General features: G+C 36.5%; 1 protein-coding gene across 1 annotated transcript in view; it reads left to right on the forward strand.

Moving 5' to 3' along the window:
* The first annotated feature begins 635 nt into the window (after window positions 1–635).
* The window catches only part of EPRS1 (glutamyl-prolyl-tRNA synthetase 1), a 39116-nt gene continuing 24696 nt past the window's right edge, over window positions 636–15055 (forward strand). Inside the window, exons 1-10 of the mRNA XM_029086998.1 lie at window positions 636–678; window positions 2102–2186; window positions 6562–6661; window positions 8524–8680; window positions 9832–9971; window positions 10634–10728; window positions 11991–12117; window positions 13006–13198; window positions 13625–13796; window positions 14645–14878. Of these exons, the coding sequence (XP_028942831.1) occupies window positions 636–678; window positions 2102–2186; window positions 6562–6661; window positions 8524–8680; window positions 9832–9971; window positions 10634–10728; window positions 11991–12117; window positions 13006–13198; window positions 13625–13796; window positions 14645–14878 (1346 nt within the window). The remainder of the gene's footprint in view (window positions 679–2101; window positions 2187–6561; window positions 6662–8523; window positions 8681–9831; window positions 9972–10633; window positions 10729–11990; window positions 12118–13005; window positions 13199–13624; window positions 13797–14644; window positions 14879–15055) is intronic.

Genomic DNA, 15055 nt, shown 5'->3' on the forward strand with positions numbered 1-15055 from the left:
CGGCGATGGGACAGGGCCGGTCTCCAGCAGGTTGGTTCTCGGATCGCTGCTGGGGCCGCGGTGACAGCTACCGGCAGCGAACACGGCCTGAGCTACAGGAGCTGAGCCATGGGCAGGAGACCCCCGAGTGACTTACCACGTCGAGGCTCAGTTTTGCAGGCAGCCCTGATTCAGATTGCTTTGTCAGCTCTGCCTGGTTGCTGGTATCTTTCCTTGTCAGTTCTAATCTGCTGCTAAAATCCGGCTCCTTTAGGGAACTGGTTCAAAGTTGCACTGCAGAATCTTGCTTTCTTAATTGCTTACTGTCCTTTGGTGTTATTTGGCCTTTAAAAATGTGAGAACCACCTTTTATTATCATTACACTTTCTGCCACCTGGAAACAGCCTTTTATATGTATTTCATACCATGTCTCCATTTTGTTACAACTATTCAAAGTACATTTTCTTCCTATTCTTCATCTTAGTTTATTGAATTTTTTCATGCTGTTATTCCCAAATACATTTCAGAGTTTAATACAACTTGCATGACTGCTGATTTACGGTGTAACAACAACATACAATAAATAACATTTCTCCTGATAGTTGTTTATACTGATTTTCTTGAAAACGTATGATACAGTATAAACTATGATCAACATGGGCTTAGAGGCTTTGGAGGATTTTTTTCTTTTGATAACTGGTAAGTGGCACTAGTTCACAATTCAGGAGGTTGCACAATTATGTGAGAATATTCATATTACAGATGAAACAGTGTGGTAAATGTTTGTATCAAGAAGACAAGTGCAGTCATCCTACTCATTCCTACTTTGTACTATTCATCATGGCTGTGCACCGGGAAAGTGTAGTAGCTTTTAGTCATTAGTATTAATTACATAGCTTGGTATGCATAATACTTGTCATTTTCAGAACATTTCCATGCACATTATTAAAGTACTTACGTGTCTTACAAACAGGCTGCATAAGGGATGACATCCTGACTTTTATGGATGTTTAACTGAGGGAATGGAAGAAGAACCTTGACTTACTGTTGATAGAAGCTTAATGCCACAGGAAGGGTTTGCAGCTGAGCAGAGGTGAGAGCTAGGGAATTCCTAGCTCTAGTGCTTTGTATTTAGGCCAGTGTATTAATAGTTTATAATATCATCTGCTTTGGGTAGTCTGTGTGTTGTTCTAGGGAAGACAAAGCGCATGGCACGCTAGGAAGACTGTAACAGGTTAGCTGCCTTTCAAGACCTGGCATATAGTCCTTGAGCTAGTTTCATTTGAGTAATATTTGCCTTTGTACGTGCTTCTGAGTGAAGCAAAAGAACACAAGCTCCTCTCCTTGTGCTCAGCAGGCTGAATCTGGACCAGAGCCAATCCAGAAATACAGACAAGTTATCTTGGTGCTTTGTTCGAGGTACTGTGTGGTGCTGTAGAGCATCGAGATCAGAGCAGTTTTACATCAAGGCACTTTGAATATGGGCAGAGCTGTCTTCCAGTTGATGATGTAGCCTAAAAATTTCAATAATTCTTTTATTTCTAGAGGCCATCCTTTGCTGTCACCGGTGAACTATTGACTCTGAAAGCCCTGTATAAGCTTCCCACACCTTTTCATGGATAGAGTTTCGTGGTTTTGAATGGCTACTCTTTTAATAAACATTAGATCAGGTTAAAAATAGTCTCAGCCTTGTCCAGAAAGTACTAGTATGTTCAGTAATTGATCTCCTTTGATGCATATGTCAGGGCTGGGATGGAGTATGTTACTATACTGTTCAATAATCAAAAGCAACTTGATTATGTTCTCTGTATATATTGGGGAACAGGGCTAATTTTTGCAATACTCTTAGGAAGCAAAATGTATTGCTGCTGACACTTGCTGAGCTCACTGCAGCTCACTGTATGCTGGACATTATCAATTTGAAGCTCTAAGGCATGCCAAGAATAAGAAGCCTCTTGCATATGAGATTGAACATTGATTTCTTCCCTGGGCGATCTTACTTGAAGGAGCCAGTTCTGTCACCGGGTTCTATTTGAAAATAAATGTAACTGCTTTTGTTGCTACTATGAAAGATACCTTTCCTGGAAGAAAGTTCAGGATCTTTTTCTCTTGTTTTTTAAAGGAGCTCTGCTGACAGTGGAGCATGTGAAGAATGATGTTGAAATTTCAGTGGAAGAAGGCAAAGAAACCATCCTCCGTGTGTCTGAGTAAGTGACTTTGCATCTCTCCTTCTAGCTTTGGGTCAGCAGTTTGAGAAATCACATGGTTGTAACATTGACAGTAACCTTTTCAGGTAGGAGGAAGAGAATACAGTTTTATTCATCACTGCATTACTGATGTCTCTCTGTAGCACAGACAAAACATTTAAAACATATTCTAAACTTCATCTTTATGGAAAGAGCTCCAGTATTCTTACTTGCATGCACTTAAGTCTAATAATTTATGCTGTACCAGTCACTTTATTGTTTAGGTATTTGCCTTTTTGAGATGCCCTGGATTATCAAAAGCAAGATCATTACATATTAGACAGGATTAGTATACAAGATTCCTTGGCCTTGTGCATATGTGGTGGAATTAGTTTTAAAGGTTTATATGGCATTATTTACGGCTCACCATTACATATAAGTGAAAGTGTGGTGTTATCTTCAGAAAAATGCTAGTTAACTGTGCCATGCTATCCAGTGTATCCACCTGCATCCTCTAGAAAGAATCTCAGAATTTTTTGTAGAAATCTATTGTCTACCCTTCTAAAAATACTCTGCCATTTGAATATATATTTTCAAGTTCGGGACATGAGGGTGGTTTTTATGATCTGAGTAGGATCATATATATATTGGAAATGCAGGACTAATGCTGTTAGTTTTGGAAAGCTGCATTGTCATCTTAGGTTCCATATCAGGTAAGATACCGGGATATATCAAGAGGTGATACCCTGATACCTTAAGTACCACTGACATATCAGTCTAATATTTACAGTAAGGAGCATACTTGGACCCATAAACATTGCAATCCTATCTTGAAGTGTATTAACACTATGATGAGTTTGGAATTAGTGATTATAAGTCTAGTTTTTCAATACTGATTGTTTTTTGAAAGAACAGGGAAAAAAATCTGTTGCTGACAAGCTTGTGTTTTGCAAGTTATTTCAGTAGAAGATGCTGTTAAAGCCACCAATGCATCATAAATTGATACTCCTGCACATCTGTAGAATGGCTGTAAAAAGAACATACTATTTTGATGTTGTGTTGCGGAGATCCTGACTTGATCCTCATAAAGTAACACCAGCTGAGATTTTCCACTGTCTTCTAACCTTCGGGGAAGAGCTTGTCACTATGTACATATTTCTGCAAAAAATCAAAGCCCAGAGTGATTCAGGTCTTCAATCATAATGATTGCTTTTCAGGGTGCAAATACTGCTTTCTGTTTAAAATGTTAGACCTGAACTCAGGTAGGAGTTCCTTCCTTATTTCATCTCTGATTTTACATGTTGTCTATTGCTGTGTCTAGTGATGGCATTGGATTTGTGATTTTGAACTGAAACAAGAGAAATGTGGCAGGATGTATTGGGACTTAATTGGTACAGCATTAGTAAGTTTCAGTGTGTGTTATGCCCATGTGGGATACAGCATACATAACAGGTGGGCTTAATCAGATTTTGGTGTCATTTTCCTTTCTCACTCTAGGCAGTGTGTGTGTGTATGTGTGTGCCAAACGATCTGCATGCACATATACATTCCTGTGACACCTTGGAATGATCTTGGAATAATGTAAATTTATATACTTGGCTTTGAAATAATATTTTATTTCATTAAATAATTTTATATCACTATGCCTTCTTCCCATGGCATTGCAAAAACACTCATTTTAGCTGTAATGGAAATTGTAATGGATTATAAGGCCAAAGCTCTTCTTCTGCACTTTGGCTACGTGTGAATAAGATCTAAAATTATGGTTCCATCAGAGGGAATTTTTTGTGTGTTAATGTCATCTCATCCTTGGCATTGGATTATGTTTAAGGAGTTATTCCAAACCTCAGTATTGCATTAATCTTCTCTTGCTTGGTTGCACAATCATTTTTAAAATTGATTCTCTATTTTAAAGTCTGTTAAAAGTGTATCTGTAATGTGAGAAGCATCAGTTGAACTCATATCTCAACTAATGCTTTTGGTAAATGGATTTCATGGCATCAGTTTTGCTGAAGCTATCTTATTTTGGCATGACTTGAAATTCACTTGGGATTTTTCAGACTTTGATTTTTTTTTTCTTTTTCAGGAAGCCATTAGTTCTAATGACTTGATTTGAACAAGAAAGAACGTTTTATTTGCTGTTTTTCTAGGTTATATTTTGAAGTGCAGGTAAAAATCTGGTGATAAACTTTTCAGCTAACTAGCTGAAACTTAGCTGTCAGCTAGTTAGCTGAAAAGTTTTATCACTGATTTGAGGTGCTGAATTTTATTTTAAAGGTTATTTTTGAAGACTTAGCTTCAGAACTTACTAATAACTCCTAAACAAACCACTCTGCTAAATGCTGATGGCTTAGTGTAGTGTTTTCATGTACCTGCATCTTACCAGGTAATAAACTGCAGTACAGCTTTTCTGGTTTGTGTTGTGAGCACACACATGCTTCAGAGTAGTGTTACTCGTAGGCAGATGTATCTGACCTCTGTGTGGAACCATTCTGCAGTGCTTTTTACAGATTAATTCAAATAATGATTTATTACCACTGGAGATTCTCTGTGTTTTGTTTTGTTTTGTATTTGTTTTGTTTCCTTCTCCTGTCATCTATTCTGCTGCTTGAATATTTGTCCTTGTATTTAATTATGTGGCATTTCATGCCACTGTCCAGAGTCGCTTACTCTCTGCCTGTAACAGTACGCTGCCCCTGGTCGGTCCTTACCCCTGGAGTCAGCCAGCACGAGCTGCAAAGAGCAGCCTTGATGTTTTGTAACTTTTTAAAAGAAAGGAGGCCAGTTAGTTCTGTGTTTGGATGGAAGTATGTCTTCTTTTCCCAAAGAAAGTAAACAACGTTTGAAGCACAAGTAAGATTTTATTCAGAGTAACATTGTCACATTTCATATATTTATTCAGTTTTGCTCGAGTAATCAAGGGTATTTATTTTAATATGAACCCGTGAAAATAATAAAAACAGATTTCACAGACTTCCTGTAGATGCAAATGTGTAAGAAATGTTTTGTTTTTCTCAGTTTGAAAAAGCTTCATTAAAATCTGATAGCAGTGTGAAATTATAATATGACATACTTTGTGTATGTTAAAATCCCTGCTGTGGCTTTTGTTTTTAATTATGTTTTATGGTTCTGTATACCTGATCCTCAAAGCTTGAAAAGCTAGAGGCAAAAAATCTACAAATGAACTATGTTCCTTAGATTTTAGTGCAGTTAACCTAATGAGACTGGCTGATCCATTTGTACTAAAAATGGGACTCAATTATTAATATATCAAGAAGTCTTCTATGTCTTTTTCAGAACTTTCATTATTTTTGCAAGGCTTTTTGAGGGCTATCAAAAACTCTTTTAATTTTATAAAGGACATGGTAGGTGTAACGGGAAATACAGAACAATGGCAGAACAGAAGTGGAACCTTGTTTGGACAAATTGAAGTGTAGCATTCAGTCCATTAAATGGGGTGGAACAGAACACTTACAGGAACTCTCTTTTGTTAATGTCAGTGCTTGTTTAGAAGCAAGTGGAGCTCTAATTTTGTAATCTACACCTGTGTGGGACTATGAGTGTTATCTGGAGAATTGATAGTCGTGATGCATCTTTCTTCCAAAGCTCTTCAGTAAATATTAATGAAAATGTTCACGTTTATCTTAGTTGAATTTGAAGCTAGATTTCTGCCAGTATGCATTGTTTTGTAATAGTGTGTGTAAGGTAGAAAAGGGAGATTAAAACAAAGAACTGTGCTCTTTGGAGAGCCTTTCACCTCCAGATCTATTTAGAATTTTTATCAGCAGAATGGAAAAGCAAATTCAAATTAGTCTTTTATCTGGAGAAGACTGGATAAAAAAACCGAAATACAGGCAGCCAAGTTTGTTCAATAGGGGATAGTCTCTGTGAAAGTGTGAATTGAGTAAAGTGAGTGACAAATGAACAGGTTTTTTCCTCTAGCCCTTAAAGCTACAGTGGTGACCTTTTGATTCCTCTGTAGATTCTCTATGAATCCTCTTCAAAGTAATTCTTTTTCTGTGAAAAGAAAAGAAAACAAATGTTGATTTAGCTCCTTATAATCTGGAAAATATGTAGCTCGAGTTATACTTATGCATTCTGTCAGATGTGGAGAGAGTGTTTTATTCTTTGAAAGAATAATCAGAATTTTATTTTCTTTATTTCTATCTAACTAAAATTGTTTCATGTTTAGCTTATTGTTCCATCTGCTTATAGAAAAGCAAGGATTGATTTTAAAAAAAATAAAAAATTATTTATTTTGGTGACCTAGTAGCTGTTGGTTCACCCAGAAATTATTCTGTGTTTGCTTTACACATGTTTCAACTATGTGTGTACAATTAAAACTGAACTGGAGGTAGTAATTTAATACACTTTTATCTTGCCTCTTTCTTCTTAGGCATGTTTCATTTACCGATATGAATTCAATAGCTCGTTATCTGGCTAGAGTTGCTGGTTCTGCTGGGCTGTATGGTTCAAATCTGTTGGAACACACTGAGGTGAGAAGGAATTATGCCTCTTTTTTTTCTTTTCCTTTTTCTCCTCTCTTTTGGCCTGCAATCAAAGGGTTTGGTTGTTTTGGTTGTTTGCTTTTTGGAACTTGTGTCTGTTGTTCTGCATTTTATTGTTAGACTGAGGTTCCAACTATGTAGGACGCTGAGGGTTTTGTTTTCTTAAGCTTGCTCCTTCTTATAAAGAAGAGTTATAAATCTGAGCTGTGAAAGGGTTACCCTTTCCCACACCTGCAACAGCAACTCCTAACCTTACAGTTCCCTGACAGAAGATAATTCAGGTTGGAAGGTGATATCTGCAATTTTCCCTCTTCACTTTCCTTGTCTCTGTTACCATCAGTTGCTACCTTGTACCACTTCAGTGTAACACCAAGGAACACTGTGTGACATTGAAATACTGAATTAATTTTTGCTGTATGTGATGGACAAAACCCTGACCCCAATTTCATTCAGTGAAATGTGGTGATAGATGGACTGTTCCCTCGTGCAAAAGTCCTGTATTCCATAAGGCTTCCCTAGCAGTACCATGAGAGCACCAGAATTTTTGTGCCAGAGGCAACTTTTTTGGTCTTCCTTGCATACACAGATTACAAAAAGTCACTAGGAACTGTAGATATGATAAGAAGTGAGTGGGAATTCTTCCTGAGTCTAGCTCAGAATAATCATATGCTGAATTTTAAATTGATGTCTGAAAATAACAGATGAATTGAGATTTATTCCCTCTGAAATTGGAGGAGGGAATTGAAAGACTCGATTGGACTCTTTTCTACAACTACTTGAAGACGGTAGTAGTAATTCTTCAGTCTTTATAGCTGGGCTCAAGGGAAATGTTGTCTTAGTATATTGCTTGTAGGGTGTTTAAAAAGTTGTAGGTTATCTTGTGGGTATTTAAACTTTCTGACTAAAGACCTGTTTTTAAGTTAAACCCCAAGACCTCTGCAAACACACTTTCAAGATTGGTATTTCTGATTAAATACTTCTTTTCACTTCTGCATCTTTCAAAAGTAAAGTTAAACTTCGAGAAGTACAATGACAGCTGCATTCGTGGTGCAAGCAGTTTGGAACATAACTGCAAATGACTAAACTGAATTCTGTGGTGGTGTAATTACATCCGCGCCTGCCACGTTGGCTTGAATATTGGAAGGATTCCTGATGCAGTTTACAGAACACTTGCATATGAAATAGAGACACAGGACTAGAAGAGACACTTAATCTCTTACAAGATTGAGGGATTCAATTTATATACAGGGCTACATTGTTAACCAAGGGCCTGATTCTTAATTTTTAAAAAAATTATGGACCAAGATACATTTCCTTTTTTAGAAGACTGATCTGCAGGAGAAGTGGGGAGGGAAATGAGGTGGGAGAGGGATTTGATTTCTTCAAATCTTAAAGGAGATGAGGGAGAGAAGAGGATGGAGGAGAAGATGGCACACTTGTCCAGTAGCAGTACCAGGAAGATTTAATAGGTCACAAAAGTAGTATCTCATTGAAGGATACTGATGAGTATTATATACTGTATGTTATCAATAAGTACCTAAGAACTGCTGATTATTTTACCAATGGGAGTAGCTTGAGTAAAGTCAGTATTTTCAGCAGTTTGAATCCATCCTGAAGGAAGAAATTAAGTTTATTAATCTAGTATAGTTCTGGGTGAATGTTTCAATATATTTTATTTTAAATGTTCTTTGAGCATATATTGTGATTTATTGTTCAATATATTTAATGCTGATGTTCAGTTAATACTTTCTGTTCAGCTATTAAATGGATTTGTATATTACTTCAGATTTTTAACAAGCTTCTTTCTATTCTTACAGTAACTTTGACTGTCTTTTGTCCCTTAAAACTAGATTGACCATTGGCTGGAGTTTAGTGCTACAAAGTTATCTACTGCCAGTGACTTTCTTACAGCAGTCCAAGAGCTCAACCACTGTCTGTCCCTGAGAACGTACTTGGTTGGAAACTGTCTGAGTCTTGCAGATTTGTGTGTCTGGGCTGTACTAAAAGGTACCAGTATATGTTCTCGCTTTAATTGGCTTGCAATCAGTGTATACCAGGAGTCCTCAAATTTCCTTTTCTGTGGATGCTGGTAGTGACTCTTCTGTATGCCAGTAGACTGTGTGCTATGTGCGTACTGCTTTGGCCTGTGCATTGCTAGTGATGGGAATAGTATAGCTTAGGAAACCCTAGAACTTTTTAAAATTGTTGGGATATATGGAAATTTCTGAGAGGTAATTATAGATGGGAATTTTTAAACTTTTGTGTTAACTATAAGAGTTAACTATGGCCCAAAATTTTGGATTAAATATTTAAATTATTTTGTAATACAGGGTAAAATTTTATACACAGACTTCTCAATGACATTATCACAGTAGAGGAAATTTCTTTGGTGTTTAGTTTGAATTATTAAAAGAGATTTATGTTACCCTATGAAATACCCTTCAGAGGTTAAAATAAGCTTTGATGAACTGTTTTTATGAGTTTGGTTTTTATATTCTCTTAGATGTATGTCTAAAGTTGGTAGGTGTCAATCTACCATTCAGTATGACCAAATTAATCTTGCAAGTAAAGTACATATTCAAGATTAAAGGCTAAAAATACTGAAAAATCTTTCAGTATTTTTTCAAAGTTCTGGATCTTGAGACAAATCTGAAAGGAGAGTACTACTTTTATTTTTTTTATTACTTTCCCCATCAGCATCTTCCCAGTGAAGATGTGTTCGTTGAAAAGTAGATTGTGGGATTACAGCCCCTCAAAAATAAAGGGTAGTATTGCTACATGCTTCAATTCTGATAAAGCTTAGAAAACACCAAATGTAGACGCGAGAGTAGAGGGATATCCTATATTTCTGCTTTGAAAAAAAGCTTATTAGTGATTTTGAGGTGAATGATACAAAGAAAAGTGTGTGTTGCCCAGTGCCCCCACATCTCTGCTTTGATGAATCCAATAAAGTATTCACTATGTTTTGGGTTTGGAGGGAGTTTGTTTATTTAATTTGCTTTAGAATCAATTGTGTCGGCATGGCTAAATGTCTTTTCAGAAGAAAGCATTAGTAGGTTTTTTAAAATCATAATATTTTTTTGGTCTTAAAAAGTGCTGTTGGTAACCATTACATTTTTAGAATTTAATAACTTGAAAAATGATTTGTTTCCTAACAGATAATAACATATGGCAAGAGCAGTTACAGCAAAACAAAGCCCCAGTCCATGCAAAGCGATGGTATGGCTTTCTTGAGGTACAGCCTGCTTTTCAGTCCGTAGGAGCCAAGTGGGCTTCTGGTACTCCAAAGGTTAAAATGGTAAGATTTACTCAGATCCTCTGCAGAGAGTAGCTTTATTTGTGTGAATACACTGTAACACTTTTTTTTTTTTTTTTTTTTTTTGAGTTAGGGAATTAAAAGTTAAAAGAAATCAATTGTAAATTGAATTTTTGTAAACTCTTGTTTAAAAATAAAGATGTCACTTTCATATTTAGAAAGGCATGAGTGGTGTAGTCCAGTGCTTAAATGGAATCATGTAAAAATGACACTACTTAATCAGCACTGCTCTTTAGATATATTTGTTTGTTTTTTCTAAAGAGGATTTTGAGATCCTGATAGATGTACAAAGATTGCAGTTTTTGGTTGATTGAACTTGTTAATCACTTTCAGGTTAAGAACCCTAAGATATAAAAACTTGGCTAGCAACTGTTTTCTTCTATGGAATATATTAAACAGCTTGATGGGACTTTTCAGTCCTCGATCAAATTTGAAGACAGAATAACTTAAAACTCCAGAATTAATCTTGTTTTTATATACTACAAGTAATGTGAAGGTTGTGAAGAGGCGAATTTGGGGTCCAATATGGCAGCTTTTTGTTGTCTGATTTAAAAGGAGACCTTGGAGCAGAAACTGTTGTCTGTAGCTTTATATCTGATTATACAGCTAATGAGATCTGTAATTATGTCTCTGTTAATGCTTAGGCAACAGAAAAGAAAGCGGATGTTGGGAAGTTTGTTGAACTTCCTGGTGCAGAGATGGGAAAGGTTATTGTGAGGTTTCCTCCTGAAGCAAGTGGGTAAGAAACATAAAACTTTGAGAAGGTTCTATTTGTGTTTTTTATTAAAAAAAAGGCTTTTTGAGGGTGTTAATCCACTTATCAGACAAGACTTTTAAGCCAAAAGAGTATTTAAAGCTTTGTCCTTGTCTACATTAGAGCTGTGCGTTTATTTCTCTGTACTTCATTGCAGTGCTGCCTGAACTTGGAATAGGGAGATTAGTTGCCATGAGGTGACATGGTGCTGCTTCCCCCATGTGGGATGGGGGGAAGCAGAAGGATGGTATTTGCATGGGTAATGGAGGCGTGTGGACTGGCAGGAGTGGATACAGTCTTTATGAGTTGGATGAAAGGACTCATAGTGCTTCTCAAGGAAGCTTAGATTTGAGAAGGTAAAGATGTATGGGATAGCCTCCCCTCAGGGAGCTTGACACCAGATGTGTACTGGAGGCCTTTGGCTAGGGGTCCAGACTGTATGTAGTCCCAAAATCACAAACTCCTTAAAGACCTCACAGTGGAGGTGTGATGAACCAATTTAATAAATACATTTTTCAGCCAGCTTTTAATTTTCTGTTTCTTTTTCAAATTGCCTGATGAGCTATAAAATTTCCATCATTGCATTTTTTCATTAAACTGGCTGTTCAGCATCATGTGACTTTTGTAGTAGTGTTTCTTACTCTATTAGTCCAATATAAACTGTTGCTCAAATATAATGAGTTATGTATTATGTGCATGTGTGTGTGTAACATATGTTCTCAAATTAATTTAATAGCCTTTACTGTTTAATTCTGGTGTTTTACTTAAAACACTGCTCTTTAGGGACACTTTTTTGTTGTTTTTTGAAGCCATTTTCATTTTGTGGATTTGGGCTTTTTAATTTGGGTTAAATTGACAGTAGCTTTTTAGCTTGTGTTAAAAATACATAGCAACCACCATTTCAGAACGTTCCAGTCTTCTGGATGTGGTAGATTCAGATTATGTGGTAGCTACTACTGAGTATCAACAGTTGTTTTAAGTTAGTTTGTGAAACGAGATAATTGTAGTTCTATCTTTGTATCCATAGTGACACTCTAGTTTACAGATTTAAGTATTTTTAACTACTAAATTTATGGTAGAAAAAACATAATCTACTTTCATAAATGTACAGTATTTCAGCAAATATCCTGAGTGGTTTTTTTGGTTGGATTTAGGTATTGCTTTCCATTCTTTCTCCTTCCCCCACAACAAAAAAGTCTATCTGAAGAAGTGCTATTGTTTATATTTATTTTTTATTTCCTTTTTAGATATCTGCATATCGGTCATGCCAAAGCTGCCCTGCTAAATCAGCACTACCAAGTTAACTTTAAAGGAAAACTTATTATGAGGTTTGATGACACAAATCCAGAAAAAGAAAAGGAAGACTTTGAAAAGGTATGATAAGAGAGCAGGGAAATCCATACACTGTATAGCTAGTTCAAAGGTAAATGACATAGAGATCTGCTCTTGCACAATTTTTTTGCACTAGATTCTTACAGTGTCAGTATTACACTTAAGTTTTATGCTTGGAAGAAATTTCCATCATCTTTACCTTAAAAAGCTTAAGCCCTTTTAGTGGCAGCTTATTCCTTCCCTTTCTCCAGTGGAAGCCATATGAGGAGAGGCTGAAGTCGCTTGGATTGTTCAGCCTGGAGAAGAGGAGACTGAGAGGAGATCTCATTGTGGTCTATAACTTCCTCACAAGGGGGAGAGAAAGGGCAGGCACTGATCTCTTCTCCATGGTGACCAACGATGAGACCAGAGGAAATGGCAGGAAGTTGTGCCAGGGGAGGTTTAGGTTGGACATTAGGAAAAGGTTCCTCACCTAGAGGGTGGAAGCATTTGGACAACGCCCTCAGACACATGGTCTGATTCTTGTGATTGTCCTATGCTAGGGCAAGAGTTGGACTGGATGATCCTTATGGGTCCCTTCCAACTCACAACATTCTATGATTCTGTGTTTGTTTTACAGTATGTAGACATGCAGCTCTTGCAATACATTGGTGTGTTCATTGTATAAATATTGCTAAGTCCGTAATAAGTAATTTATTTCAACTTTCATCTCCTTTTCTTGAAGTTGTCTAAGTCTGATCTCATATAATTATAGGCTGTGAATTAATAAGTGCCTGCCTCTCTTTTCTTTCATGCATGTCCTATTATTCTTATGGCTTATCTATCCCAGACAATAGAGCATTAAAAGCACCACATCTGTCATGAAGAAGATAGAGGTTTAAGAAAACTAGCTTTCCTGAATATTACAGTATACATTTTCACACTTTGCAGGTTATTCTTGAAGATGTTGCAATGCTGCACATCAAACCAGATCAATTTACATATACCTCAGATCACTTTGAAACAATAATGAAATATGCTGAGAAGCTTATTCAAGAAGGGAAGGCATATGTGGATGATACTCCTGCAGAACAAATGAAAGCAGAGCGAGAACAAAGAATAGAATCTAAACACAGAAATAACTGTAAGATATTTTAAGCTTCTGTCTTGCTTTCTTATCTTTTTAATTTAGCATCAAAACTTGTTTGTTTTTTTTTTTTTTTTTAAGCAAAGGTGGATGAGATGACTAATTGCATATCTCTAAGGTAGGAGAGTAATGAGATGACTAATTGAATATCTTCTACAAGAGTAGGAACTTGGAAGTGTTTAGTGCTTTGTTCTGCAAGGTAGGAATAAGTGTACATTTAGACAGGTGCAGTAAACTTGTGCATGTATGAATTCATCACCATTCATTGCCACTTTTAAAAATTCAAAATGGAAAATGTGTGAAAATGAATTCCAGTGTCTAAAGAGTGGGGTGATGTTGCTTTTTGCTACTGCACTAATAAAATGTGGTTCTGTATCAACGTCGTAATACCTTAGAAAAATGGGTTATTTTTATTGTTCTCAGGTGTTAATAAGAATCTACAAATGTGGGAAGAAATGAAAAAGGGAACAGAGTATGGACAAACTTGTTGTCTACGAGCAAAAATAGACATGAACAGTAACAATGGGTGTATGAGGGATCCAACTCTTTATCGTTGTAAAAACCAGCCTCACCCACGTACTGGAAGTACCTACAAGTATGTTACCTTCCTCCTTGTGTGGCCTGTCATTTTTGCTCTTTTCAAGGCATTTACCATTCCTTAGTAAACTTCTCTTAATACTTGGAACCTGCTAGCATTTTTCAGTCCAAATATGTAATGAGTCTCTCGACTTTCAGAAATTTCTGCCAATGACTTTTAAAACTTCTGAGTTTGCCATTGTGATCAGCAGTGATCAACTGAATATTATTTCAGTTTTGGTCCATAAATACATTGTATGTCAGTGAAGAGCTTTGAGTCAAAACATGAATTAAGACTTAATGGCTATATCTTGGATAACAAAACTGTTTGCTTTATCTCTTATAGCTTAAACAGAACCATGGGAATTTTACTTTGCTACAATTTCATATTGCTGCAAAGCATTCTTGAGCTACTTACCTGAGTGGCTGCTTCCATTTTCACAGCAACTGCTGTCTTTGTGCAGAATGAAGTATTATTACATTGTGCATTGAAGCAAGCCTACCCAATTGTTCCAGGCTATGTTTCAGTGCATACTTGAAACCTCTGTTTCCAGATGTACAGCTCCTTTTTTGGAAACATTGATTTGATGTGTGTATAATAGTAAAGCTATGTTTGTGGGTAGGGGTTTGTTTTTAAACATGAAACCTTTGCACATTATTCAGTCAACTAATGATTCTTGTTGATATTTAAGGAAAAAAACTAATGTCTGTGCTATTTTAGTCTTGATCTGAAAGTTTTAAGGATCATGGATTGTAAATATTTATAATATATAAGTGCAAATTATGCTTAGTTTAAATGTTTACATGAGAGGAAAGTCTTTTGCGTTTTGCTCTTCCGCCCTGCTAATTGGAGGTCTTTATTCTCAGGGTTTATCCCACATATGACTTTGCCTGCCCCATTGTTGACAGTATTGAAGGTGTCACACATGCATTGAGAACAACTGAATACCATGACAGAGATGAACAGTTCTACTGGATCATTGAGGCCCTGGGCATAAGGAAACCATATATATGGGAGTATAGCCGGCTCAACCTCAACAACACTGTGCTCTCTAAGAGAAAGCTTACGTGGTTTGTCAACGAAGGGCTTGTGGATGGATGGTATGTTACATGGTTGTAGTTCAGCATTGTTCCTTAAGGTACTCGTGACTGATGCACACATTCTCTATTTTGGACAGTGCTCAGACACCAGAGCAGCATGAATGAATATTTAAACAATATTTAAGAACATTGATTAACTACAGTGGCTTCTGTGTGTACAGTGTGTCTGTTTACTAC

Source organism: Antrostomus carolinensis, unplaced genomic scaffold (genome assembly GCF_000700745.2).
Source record: "Antrostomus carolinensis isolate BGI_N321 unplaced genomic scaffold, ASM70074v2 scaffold15720, whole genome shotgun sequence".
NCBI classification, from domain to species: Eukaryota; Metazoa; Chordata; class Aves; order Caprimulgiformes; family Caprimulgidae; genus Antrostomus; species Antrostomus carolinensis.